At 53.9% G+C, this 13,100-nt stretch overlaps 1 protein-coding gene across 1 annotated transcript in view; it reads right to left on the reverse strand.

Annotated features, from left to right (window-relative positions):
• Positions 1 to 13,100, reverse strand: part of INTS3 (integrator complex subunit 3) — a 70,096-nt gene that overhangs the window by 43,297 nt on the left and 13,699 nt on the right. The window contains exons 4-6 of the mRNA XM_084613807.1: positions 7,743 to 7,856; positions 7,316 to 7,400; positions 3,381 to 3,447 (exon numbers count right to left, since the gene is read on the reverse strand). Coding sequence (XP_084469933.1) covers positions 3,381 to 3,447; positions 7,316 to 7,400; positions 7,743 to 7,856 — 266 coding nt within the window. The remainder of the gene's footprint in view (positions 1 to 3,380; positions 3,448 to 7,315; positions 7,401 to 7,742; positions 7,857 to 13,100) is intronic.

The raw sequence follows: 13,100 nt of genomic DNA on the forward strand, positions 1-13,100 counted from the left end.
ACGGACTACGTGCATCCTACGGTAAACAATGTGGCACTGCCGAAAGATCCGGATCCCCAGGGCTACGGGACGAGTGGCAGCACCGGAGCAGGCTGTGCTTGTCCCCGTATTTTCAGTGAGCACAACGAGAACGGCTCCGGCAGCCTTCAGTAACATGCCAGCTACCAAACTAGGTGCCCCCCTCACCTGGCTGAACAAGAACGCGAGGAGAAGGAAAGGCAAACTAACAGGAGAGTGGGAGCACCGAGGGGACGGGGGAGGACTTGGAGTAAGCAGCTGTGACTGAGAACGGCGTAACCACCAGGGAGATGCACAAGGTTGTAGCAGAGGGGCTGGGAGCAGCATCAGAGGAGAGACATTTGGGCAACACACTGGAGTCAGTGCTGCAGGGACCAGAGAAGCAGGAGGGGCTGGGAGACCAAACAGGCCTTTCCCTCCAGTGCAAGTCCTAGCTGTGTATTGCACCTGCCCCACTCACAGCGCCCGGGTCTCTAACCTGGGCAACTGGCTCCAGCCTCCGACAAGGATGGGCCCTCGCACGCTGCACAGACAGGGACGCTCCTGGTCTGCCGGGCCTGGGGGGACCAAAGCTGGCGTCTTCCAGAAGCAGATGCATTCTATCAAGCCAGGCCAGCAGCTGACTAGGTTTTGCTGCCAATCTAGCTAGTTACTTTGACCACCCTCCCTGTGCAGTGCCCTGGGCCCTAACAGGCTCTAGAGGACAGGCACACAGGAGTTCTGGGGCTGAGACCTTTGTCCCCTCACAGGCTCTCGCCTGCTTCCAGCACCACAAAGAACCACGTTTCTGTAATTCCATAATGCTGCCATTTACCTAGAGTGAACTATTCCCTCCGGACCCCTGCAGCATCAGAACCGATTCCCTGAATGCAATGACAAACACTGCCAGCCAGTAAATTACCCAGCCTTGCTATTTGCAGCCATGAACTGGGAATGGGCCAGAATAGCTCGGTGCCTTTAGCGTGATTGATAATCACCCCCATTGCTCAGCTCGGAGAGCTGTAAATCAGAGCCCGGCACAAGGGTCACTGCGTATGCTGCAGCTGTAACTCCAGGAGATAATGGTTCAATGGCAAATGAGTCAGCTGCCCTAAATCACCCAGGAGGGGTGGGGGGAAGAGCCCCCGAAGATGTGACTAGTGTTTGCTTTCCCAGGCACTCTAGACTGCCCCTAACCCCTGTGCTTGCACAGAGCTTAAACAGGCAGTCGAGCTGTCTGGACTGGCAGCAAGAAGCGGGGGTTGAGGTTGCATCTGGGCAGTGCCTGTCAGATCAGTTTCCTCCCCTCGCCCAACCAAGTTGCGGACGAATATAAAACCATTGTCAAAAGGGGCCAAGAAGCCGCCAGCAGCCCCAGGATTAACAGATCCGGCAGGCAGAGCAAATGAGCGTCATGTTCACTTGGCCACTAGCGGCCAGTGGCTAAATTATCCAGTGTAGCAGCGGTGGTGGGCTCGCCTCCTCTCCAAGCCAGCCAGAGCCCAGGGAGTGGCTCTGTTGTTGCTGTATTTAATTAAACAAAGCAGTCGACATTCTGAATGCAGAATTAGATTTTTCTCATGTGCTGTTTAATTAAAGTCTTGGCTTCCCCCTAATCAAAGCATATAAATCCCAGCAAAGAGCTGCAGGTTCTCCCTGCAGGCTCCCTCCCAGGGCTCAGCTCTGTTTGTGCTCAGACATTCTCTGACCTGCGTGTGCTGTGAAAAATCGAGCAATGCCTCCAAAACGGGCTTAGCCTTTCCCCTCACATCATTTCCCTGACAAACTCCTACCCGCAGGGGAAATCTCCTGTGATTTAATGTGCTGGGCTGGCTCCTGCACATCCCAGTCCAAATGTGGCTTTGAATCACATGGGAGAGAAGTTGCTTTTCCCCCTGCAAACATTTTCTAGTCATTTGTTCGCAAGCAAAACCATAACATAATTTGGCAAGATGTGCAGCCTGCTTCAGAGGAGCCCCTGGAGCAGAGCAGCCACAGTGGCTGGGACAGGAACTGGCAGGGCAATGCTGGGCCCAAGGACAGAACAGCAGGGGTTGGGGGCAGGGGCAGGACTGAGGTGCATCAGCTGAGCTGGCAGAGGGAAGCCCTAGCAGTGCTGACCGCTAATGGTTACATAAACACGTGGACTAAGAACTCCCAACTGGTTTCTAGGCCATAGCAACAAGTCCCGGGCCGGCCCCCTCCAGCCCTGCAGGTTTGTAGCAGATGCGCTAGATGGCACTGCGTGGCAGCGTGTAGGGAAAGGCCGCCTGCACAGTGGTACGCGGGAGCTGAACCATGATTGCTAAGCGCAGCAATCAGTAATTTCAGGAGAACTGCTGTTATTATAAACAGTGAGTTGTGAAAATCAATCTATTTAAAAGTAACACCACCGCCCAGCTAAGGGCTACACTACCAAGTCTGTTTATCATCAACTAGCCCCCGCTTTACCAACAAAGGACAATGCAGAACCCGTAGGACAATGTCTCTCCATTGCCTGGCCACAGCAAGTCATTGAAGGTTGCAGCCCCAGCGAAGCGGGGAGCTGTTGTTTAAGCACAGGAAGCTGACAAAGATCAGCTCTTGGGCAATGAATTCCAAACCACTCCTCTAAGAGGAACACCCTCCATTGGGACTCTGGAAAGTCAGGAGAAAAATATTCCTAGGAAACTGCCCCAGAGAGTCCTGGATGTTCTGTCCATGGCACAAGATGACCAAGTCCCATTGTTTCAGGGGGAAGCTGGTCACATACAGGGGGAAGGCATCACGGCAGCACATTGCACAACTGGCTAGGAGCATTATGGGATATCAGCTTTCTGTGACCCACCACGCTAGAAGAACTGATGGTCTGATCCTGCCTGGCATTGCCAGCTGCATTACAAAACACCCAAGAGGTAACAGCCAGTAGTGCCAAGCGGGACACCCGGGAGGCAGCCAACACACCAACAGCTGGTGTACGCTGCCGGCCCCAGCGCTTGGGAACGAGGATTTTGTGCTTATGGGGCGTGCTGCAGCCATGCGGTGGATTTCATGACAGGAGAACAAGGTCCATGCCCTGCCATGGACTCAAGGCGAAGCCATGTTCTGCTTTGGTCAGATCCAGTCCAGATGGGCAGGTTCAGTTCCTTGCAATCCCAGTGCATCACCCAGCTGACAGCCCACAAGCCAACCTATGGGGACATCAACATGTCCCCACCCACCCCACCCCAAACACACAACCCGTAACACACCCCTTGCCATGCCCAAGCAGGGAGGTCTCCATTAGCCCCACGGATGACCAAAGAGCCAGTTCTCCCCAGCTCTCCCCATCACAGGCCAGCCCGCTGCTCCCACCAGTCAGAAGACCGCTCCCAGCAACACTGCTGCCTCCCACTGCACCATACCTTTGCTCAGTCAGTATCTCAAGGACGTTCTCTGCCAGCCAGATATTCTTTGCCGTCACATCCCCACCTGCAACCAAGAGCACAGCATGGGAGCAAACAGCTACTTACATTAATTGATGTAATTGTCTGTGATGTCAGCTTTATCCCAACCAGCTACCGTCTCTGCCCCAGCCCCTGCGAGGCAGAGCACCATAATGACAGTATTTTCCTCCCCAGCTCAGTACAAGCCTCACATCTGGCCCATCCTGCCTGCTACAGAGGTACCTGGCTGCTTCCAAGCACGTGTTCAGCATGTTCCCAGAAACAAGCATGGTGATTGCCATCATTTTCTGTTGTATACAAAAAATGGAGGGGGTCTTGTTCCTAGAGCATGCTTGAGAGAGGAACTGTCAGCTTCTGGAACACAGAGTCAATATTGACCTTTCTGGCAAACAGAGTGAGAGGCAGAAAGGGAAGAGATTTGGTGTTTAGGGGAGAGGGGAAGTAAGAACCAGACACTTTAGAGAATGCCTGGGACAGGAAAGCAATCAGTCGGGTAGGAAAACGGGGAACACTGCTCCACGCATTTAGGCATAAATGTAGGATTGTGAGTAGAGCAGGCGACTAGGACTCCTGGGTTCTATTCCCAGCTCTGCCACTGAGTCACCTCATGAGCTTGGGCAAGTCACCTCTCTCTGGGACAGAAAATCTGCAAAGCTTAGCGGATGTCTGCAAAGTGCTCTGAGATCTTCAGCTAAAGGCCTGATGGGAGTGCAAAGTCTTGTCTTGGATTCATAGATTCCAAGGCCAGAAGGGATCATTGTGATCATCTAGTCTGACCTGAATAATACAGGCTATAGAGCTTCCCAAAATAATGCCTAGAGCAGAGCTTTTAGAAAAACATCCTGTCTTGATTTAAAATTGCCAGTAATGGAGAATCCACCACACCCTTTGGTAAATTGCCCCAATGGTTAATTACCCTCACTGTGGAAAAGTTGCGCTTTATTTCCAGTCTGTGTTTGTCTAGCTTCAGTTACCAGCCATTAGATCATGTTATGTCTCTCTCTAGTAGACTGAAGAGCCCCTTATTACATGTGTTCCCCATGTAGGTACTTACAAACTAATGAAGTCACACCTTAACCTTCATTTTGTTAATCGAAATAGATTGAGCTCTTTGAGTCTTTCACTACGAGGCAGGTTTTCTAATCCTTTACTCATTCTCGGGGATCTTCTCTGAACCCTCTCCAATTTATCAACATTCTTCTTGAATTGTGGACACCAGAATTGGATCCCAGCGATGGTCCCACCAGTGCCAGATACAGAGCTCAAATAACCTCTCTGCTCCTACTCGAGATTCTCCTGTTTATGTGCTCTTTTGGCCACAGTGTCGCACTGGGAGACCAGGTTCAGCTGACTGTCCACTACGATGCCCAAATCTGTCTGAGACACTGCTTCCCAGGAGAGAGAGAGCCTGGCCTTTATTCCTAGATGTATACTTTTATATTTAGCCATCCTAAGCTGGTCAGTCCAGATCGCTGTGAATCAGTGACCTGTCCTCTGCGTTATTTATCACTCCCCCAATTGGTGTGTCATCAGCAAACTTTCTCTGTGATCAACTTATGTTTTCTTCCAGGTCATTGATTACAATGTTAAAAAACGCAGGGCCAAGAACTCATCCCTGCAAGACCCCCCCTGGAAACACACCCGCTCACTGGCAAGTACATTCTGAGACCTGCCTGCAGTGCTGTTGTCGCTGGTCAGTCCCAGGATGTGAGAGAGACAAGGTGGCCAAGGTAATATCTTTTACTGAACCAACTTCCATGGGTGAGACAGGAGAGCTTTTGAGCGGCACTGAGCTCTTCTTCAGGTCTGGGAAAGGCACTAGTGTCACAGCTAAATACAAGATCAAACAGCTAGCACACACTGGTCCCTTAGAACATGAGCTAGCTACTTATGCTAACCTCTCTCTTTGATCTTGTATTTAGCTGACACACTCTTAGAACTTTCCCCAGACCCGAAGAGCTCCGTGTAGCTCGACAGCTCGTCTCTCTCGCTAACAGTCATTAGTCCAATGAAGGATATCGCCTCACCCACCTTGTCATTCCGAAACCTAACGCTTAGCCAATGTTCAATACCTTTAACGCGTGCTTTCTCAATCTTCATTGACTGAATCCCGTATTAGCCGCTCTGAGATCAACGTAAAGCTGCTAAATCTATAATTACCTGGATTATCCCATTTACCCTCTTTAAAAACTTGGCACATTTGCTTTCTTCCAAACTTCTGGAACTTCCCCAGTGCTCCAAGACTAATTAAAAATCAATGTTAACAGTCCAGAAAGCTCCTCAGCCTGCTCTTTTCAAACTCTTGGATACAAGTTATTTGGACTTGCTGATTTAAAAATGTCTAACTTTAGTAGCTTCTGTACACCATCCTCCAGAGATATTAGTGGAATGGAAAGAGTGTTATTATTACCATATGATGAGACACCTATTTTTTCCCCAAACTCAGAACAGAAATATTTATTGAACACGTCTACCTTTTCTGCATCATTATTGATAATTCTACCATTTCCATCTAGTAATGGAGCAATATCATTGTCAGGATTCTATTTGTCCCGAATATATTTCAAAAACACCTTATTGTCCCTAACTCTGGGGCCACAGATTTCTCCTTGTGTCCCTTTGCTTCCCTTATCAATTTTCCACAATTCCAGAGGGAAAGTCCTTACTATCAACTTTCCCTTTCTTCCAGACATGTTTCACAGCTGCCTTCACTTCCCCTCTAAATGAGATCCCCAGCAAGTCGCCAGCATGAAGCTGGAGCACTCTGCTAAAGGTGCTAGAAGCCCAGAGCTGTACTCAGACGTTTGGAAATACAGAAGCGCATATGAGGCACGCTGCAAGCAACTGCAATGTGATCATAACAATTAAGGCATCATAAAAATAGCAAAATGCAGGACAGCAGCGTCAGAGTAGAATGGGGCCCCGCACAGGGAGCCTCAACTGAAGGGAAACAGGGGCACCATCACCATGTTTATTACATTGTGCAAGGGGGCAGGATAGGGTGGGGGGGACATGGTTCACCCTCAGCATTTGGCCCCTCCAACCCAGCCTTGCCCTCCCCCTCCCTGCAGCCGAGGGGATGGTTTCCATTGCCAGCTGGGCCAGCCCCATGTCATAGATGTAGACAATAAAAATGAAATGTCAAGTTTTATTATGCAATGCAAATTCCTCCTCCCTGGACGTAGGTGCCTAGCGCTGACGTGTGGTGACACTGCTCTGTGGACATGGAATGGCACAGAGGGGGCTGTTTACACAGAGAACCAGGGGGAGCAAACGAGCTGTTACCACACTGCCAGGCCCTGGCCCTGCCCCTCTGGAAGCGTTACAGGCCCTGCAGGGGAGAGTCCCAGCTCAGGGGATGCGAGCACCCCCCTCGGCTGCCCGTATGTCAGATATGGGTCAGGGCTGGTCTCAGTGGTTCTACTGTGCCAGGCCACAGGAGCTGAGATGCTGACAAGTTGAGGAATCCACACGCCCACTGGCTGTTCCAGAGACTTTATTGGCACTAGGCTGCCTAACCTCACCCTGCTTCTTGCTGGCCTAACCCAGGGATTAACCCCTCACAGAGAGGACGCAGAATCCCAGGCCTAAGCAGCAGCCCCACTAGCCTCTCCATCCCCTGACAGGTAGGTTTAGCCGGCTCTTGGAAACGCACCACTGCTGCAAAGCGAGGCTCTGAGAGCTGGGCGTGAGCTGCCTCCATTGCAAGTCCAGACCCAGCCCAGCTCGGGCAAGGCGTCACAGACCCCAAGCAAGGCAGCGTGCTTTGTTCCAGCTGCCATGGGGTGGATCTCCTGCTGGTGCAGCCATAGCTGGGCAGGGCCCTGGGGCAGTGCAGCGCAATGGGGGCCAGTCCCTACTGCTGCAGGAACCCGGCCCAAGGCAGCACTCACCTGCAATCTGCTTCATGAAGGTCATGCAGACGCCATCTGCCCCGAGCACCCCGCTCTTCACCAGCTCCCGCAGCAGCCACACCAGCTGGAGACAGAGAAGAACAGAGCCAGCATGAGAGGGGGAATTTGATGTGGCTTCAAGCGCAGATCCCGGCACAGCCTTGGCCACAGAGCCATGACTACACCTCTGTGGCACAAGACAGACAGACCCCCACAGCCCCAAGTTCACTAGGGTCACATCTAAGAGGGTGTTAGCAGCAATGGTGGGGGGGAGGACACTCATCCAACATTGCTCTTTCCTCCACATTCCCTTCCTGCTTACGGTTCCAATCCCGTCACCAAACCCCAAGATGCTGAGTCCCTTGTCCCCTTTCCGCTCTCACCAGGGCCGATATCAGGTTCGACTCCAAGGCAGTTCTCCTCTCACCTGAGTCCGACAGGCATCCTGCAGCTTCAAGTATTTTTCCATGAGAATCTGGTTGATCTTGTTTAGAACAATGTTCATGCCATCTCGGCTCACCAACGCCAGATCCCGGTAACACTGCAGCAGAGACAACGTGGGGGGAGATGGGTACAGGTGACTCCACCTGAGCAGCATAACGAACGGACTGATTTATAAAGCCCCTGATCCTGGCTGAGGGCTTGGGACACTCAATAAACTAGCACCAGAATCGGCATGTAAAGCAGGAGCACCCCCGGGGATCCAGGCAGAGGGAATAACCGGGGTCACTGTGTTGGAGAGCCAAGCTCCCTTCCCCTCAGACCTGGCCTACCGCTGTCACACCACGCTAGAATTTTATTCCACCGGAGTCCCCTCTCAGCCTCTGTGCTGGTGCCTTTAAACACTGGTTCATGGGCTAGCCCAGTTCTCCTGCACTCAGAACTCCCCCCAAAGGCAAGGCTGGTTCACAATGGTGGTGAAAGTTGCTGGATCGATGGAGCTGGGGCCCAAAGCGCCCCACACCCATTCTTCTTGCCCCCCATGTTCTGCCCTGCCGAGACCAATGCTAGAAGTGAAACAGGAGTTCAGTCTGTGGCCCATTTAGTCCTCAGCCTCTCCACTTGTGGTGCAGAGAACAGCACATATGGAGGTCTGGCCTGGTAAAACCCCCACACCTCCCAATCCCCAAAGCCTCCCCCCTACACCACTCCCGGGTCTCAGACACCAGCCACAGCTGATGCTGCACCTACACCAGTCAGGGTAACTAACTCAAGCACGACAGGGCTCTGGCTAACCAGTGGTGCCCAGAGTTGCAGCAGCGAAAGCAGGCTACTCCCATGCCACCTGCTCCTTCCCACATCACTGCTAGCCGTGGATGGCTTCCCACTCATCAAGCAGAGACCACGGGATGGGCTGTTAATTAGCCTAACTTCAGTTCACAGACCAACCCATACCACTGAAATCCTGACACCCCCCCCCTCGCCCAGGGCACACCCTGAAGCAGCCAATTCTAGGCGTCACATTCTCAGCAAAGGAAGGGCCTTTCCAAAAGCAAGTGGCCAAGGTGTAACCAGCTCTGACAGCTCTCCCTGGCTTCCTCTTGCCTCCTCTCCGAGCAGTGGGATGGGAGTGATTAGGAAGTAATTTGCTAAGTCATTCCACATGAATGTTAATTTGTGCTGTTAAATGTCATGCTATTCCGGAGAGCAGGGCTGTGGTCTCATCATTCTCCTCTGGAGAGTTAATGAGGCCCTGGAAGAGCTCTTTGATTGGACTCCCCACGCTCAGGTGCTCTCCCCCTTTCATGCAGCACCTGAAGGGATAAAACACTCACACAACAGGTGGAGGTTTCGTGTGGCTTTTTATCAATCTGAGATGCTAAAGGAGCTTCCGTAAACAGGAGCCAGGGCCCAGCCGGCTGAGCCGCCTGCTGCCTCCCCAGGGAACGTTGGCCTTTAACACCAACCTCAGGCAGCTGCCTCACTGGCTTCAGCCTAACACACACCACTGCAACTCCTGCGAGTCGCAGAGATGGAAGGGGCTGATGGGATCCGCTGGTCCGGGACTACACCCCATGCTAAGCTCCCTACTGCTTTGTCCAGTCTCAGATGACCAGGCTGCTACCTCTTCCCACAGGACTATGCCAGAGTCAGCACCCCTCCTGGTGCAGATCTTACCTCTTCCTGTCCTTAATTACAGCCAGCAGTGAGCTGGAGCCAGTTCGCTAGAACCGGTTAAATTTAGAAGCCCTTTTAGAACCACAACCGGTTCTAAAAGGGCTTCTAAATTTAACAACCGGCCAAAAGTGGCGTGCTTCGGGGCTGGAGCACCCACGGGGAAAATTTGGTGGGTGCAGAGCACCCACCAGCAGCTCCCCGCCCCGCACCCGGCCCCAGCTCACCTCTGCTCCGCCTCCTCCCCTGAACGCGCTGCCCGCACCGCAACAGGTAACCCGGGGGGGGGGGGGTGGCGACACAGGGGAACCGCTCCCCGCCCCAGCTCGCCTCCGCCTCCCTGGGCCTGAGCACGAAGCCGCAGCCCGCTTCTTAGCTCTCCCAGGCTTCCCCCGCGAACAGCTGATTCGCGGGAAGCCGGGGGCGGAGAAGCCGAGCGGGGCAGCGCACTCAGGGGAGGCGGCGGAGCGGAGGTGAGCTAGGGCTGGGCGCAGAGCTGCCGGTGGGGCTCTGCACTCACCAAATTTTCCCCGTGGGTGCTCCAGCCCCGGAGCACCCACGGAATCGGTGCCTAAGGTGCCACTTTTGATGTGATCAGTGGGGGGAGTGGCCGCTCCCCCTGCTCCCCCCCAGCTACACTACCCCACCCCTAGGAGCCAGAGGGACCTGCTGGATGCTTCCTGGGAGCCGCCCCAGGTAAGCACCACCGGGACTCCCCACCTCGCCCCCCGGCAGGTCCCTCTGGCTCTTAGGAGCGGGGGGGCACCCACCATGGTGGCCCACAAGACCCTCCTGCCCGGTTCTGGGGGCAGTCAGGGGACAGGGGAGGGGGATGGATAGGGCAGGAGTCCCGAAGGGTGGAGGGGGGGCCACAACCCCCTCATGGGGTGAGGAGGGAACCAATTGTTAAGATTTTGGCAGCTCATCATTGATTACAGCCCATGACACTCTGCTACTAGTCCCCTGAAGGCCTTCAGTGACCCCCGGCATTTCCCCTCGCAGACAATTATGTCTGCGAGTCCTTAGTAGTGCTCATGAGATCCACATCTGGCCTTTCCTTGTACGCAGCATTGTCTCAGGATATCACCCCACCCGCCTTGTCTCTCTAGTATCTTTCCTTCTCAGTCAGTAACTCTAATTGCTTTTCTCAGACTCCTCTCCTGTGTGGTATACTCCTGCTGCTGTGAGCTTCCCCTCCCCGCACCCAGAGGTGAGGCCTGTCTGCATTTAACCCCGGGCACGCTGACTTAGTGACCCAAGGAAGCTGTATGGTCAAGGAAACCCTTACCATGACACCCAAGGACAGTGGGGTTCAAAGAACTGCTCTGAAAGAGAAACCTGCTGAGGTTCCAGGACTCGAACTTGCTGGCTTCATATAGCTACGGCTCCCTGTGACAGCTACCTTGTGGCCATGCTCCAGGGGGGTAACACACTTGAAGCTCTGCAGTGCAAGCCCAGAGGGAGCCTTCACTTGGACTGTGACGCGACACCCATGGAGCCCAGCCCAAGAGACCCCGGACCGGTTCCTGACTCTCGAAAAATGGGAGGACCAAGCTTGGAAGAGGACGTTCTGTGTGACGGGGGCCTGTTTCTAAAAGGCCCCAGAGGAGGGGGGAGCAGCAAGAACAGAGACTCGGAAGATGCTGCCTGAGCGCTGGGTATTTTGGTGCCATGGGGAAGGATGCAGCCAGCCCACCCAACAGGTCCTGCTGTATTTCAGCTTCTCACCCCACATGGGTCCCAAAGGGTTTGGGGAAATGAAAGTTGTTTAAGAGCAGGTCTGGAACTGGACTCAGCTCAAGGTGGAAGTCGGACGGTGAGTACAAGACGCACTGTTACTCAGCCCCTGGAGTTCCATGTCTCACCCACAGAGACCCAAGCAGATGAGATGGGATCCTTGTTAACCTGTCTTGACCACAGGATGGGGAGCAAAGGGTGGGTGGCATGAGGAGAAGTGACCCTGCTTGGATGGCAAGGGAACGGAACCTGAATCGCCAGAGGAGTTTCAAGGATGCAAGTGATTCATCATCTCGTCCCTGCTCTCGGCGGGTCAGAGCCACCCCCTCAGACAGCCCATTTAATTAATAGGAAGGGAACAGCCTGATGGATGTGCAGTTTAAACAGATAAATCAGGCCATCCAGAAGAGCCTCCCCTTCCAGCAGGAGGGGGGCGTGTGATGGAGACCCAAGGGAAAATGGGCACTTCAAACTCGGGGGAGAAGTTCTGTTTGCCCTCTTGTCCAAGAGCAGAAGTTAATTAAAGCAAAAGGGCACAGGGAGGAGGAGGCAGCTTCTTACACATCATCTGCTGTCACTTGGATATTTGAAGGGCCGAGTGTCCTGGCTCACAGCTGGACAAGTTTACCACGGCTAATCTCTGCCAGCGTGGGGGGCTGCATCCCTCAGCTGATCCTCAACAGGCTGGGAAGGGGGCGGCTGTGATCCCATTTCTTCTTAATCAGCCAGCAAGGTGTCGGTAGCCTCCCACGCCAGCAGTGGGAGGCACAGAGCTGTCTTTTAACAAGGTCTCCACAAAAAGCAGGGGAAGTTGTAGGTCCTGCCCGCTTTTGGCGCTTATCTCCCCACCAGCCAATGCCGGGGCTGCAGCGAGGCAGGAGAGAAAGGGATACCAACGCGTGGAACTGGGACGCAGGAAGGCATGACCAAAGGAGCCAGCACAAAGAAGCACTGTCATCAGAGAACAGGGTGGATGAGACGCTGGGAGGAACGGGGAGCAAGACAAGTTTAGCGAGAGGCCCCAGCACGCAGGATGCCCAATTCAGGCAGCGGCAATGAACGGCAAGTACCATGTCAGCCACATTTCCAGCCAACACAAATTAAATGAGTGAGACTTGCAGATCAGCCCCACTGGTGTCTGAACTCCCCCCAAATGGCCAGAGTCCGTGCGGCCAGCCAGCCTCCAGCCGCAGCCCCACTGGAGCTCAGGAGTTACCAACAGTGGCTACACAGGTGTCAACAGATACCAAGGAGATTTGGGAGTAAGGAAACGAAGATGAGAGATGTGGGGTGGGGTGGGGGTGGAGTCTCAGGGGGGTCAAACTGCAGATAAAGAGCAGGAGACATTAACAAAGTATTCCAGCCCCTCGGCCTTAGCACCCAGAAATCCTCAGGCAGCACATCCCCGTTTTTGCAGGAGACACAATACCGTGGCCCTGGCTCTTGTGATCATTACAGACCCCACACCCTTTCTGTGGCCGCTAACCCCGGCATCCTGGCCACGTTCCATGCCAGGAGTTACCTTCCACCAACCAATTCCCCCAGGGGGTTCCCGGGCCAATTCTCCCTCCTGAGCAGTTGCAGGGCTCTGGTCACAGGCCCCAGGAGAGCTGACTGTGCTTCTGTGATGGGGGAAGGGATTCCTGAACCTGTCAGCTTTGTGGGAAGGGAGCTTTGCCCCTCATGCAAGGATCTCAAAGCCTGCCCCAAGCAGTGAGCCACCACAAGTCCCTTATCAGCTGGGCAAGCTATATCCCCCCTTTACAGACAGAGATGGGAGTCACAGAGGGATGCGGGTCCTTGCCAAGGTCATGCAGTGAGCCAGTGGCAAAGCCAGAAATAAAACTCTGCAGTCCTGGCTCCAGATGCCTGCTGGGGACGGCGGGGGGAAGGAAGGAGGCAATGACCCACCACAACATAACCCCGCCCCCAT

The sequence above is a fragment of the Lepidochelys olivacea genome (genome assembly GCF_965140295.1).
Source record: "Lepidochelys olivacea isolate rLepOli2 genome assembly, chromosome: 24".
NCBI classification, from domain to species: domain Eukaryota; kingdom Metazoa; phylum Chordata; order Testudines; family Cheloniidae; genus Lepidochelys; species Lepidochelys olivacea.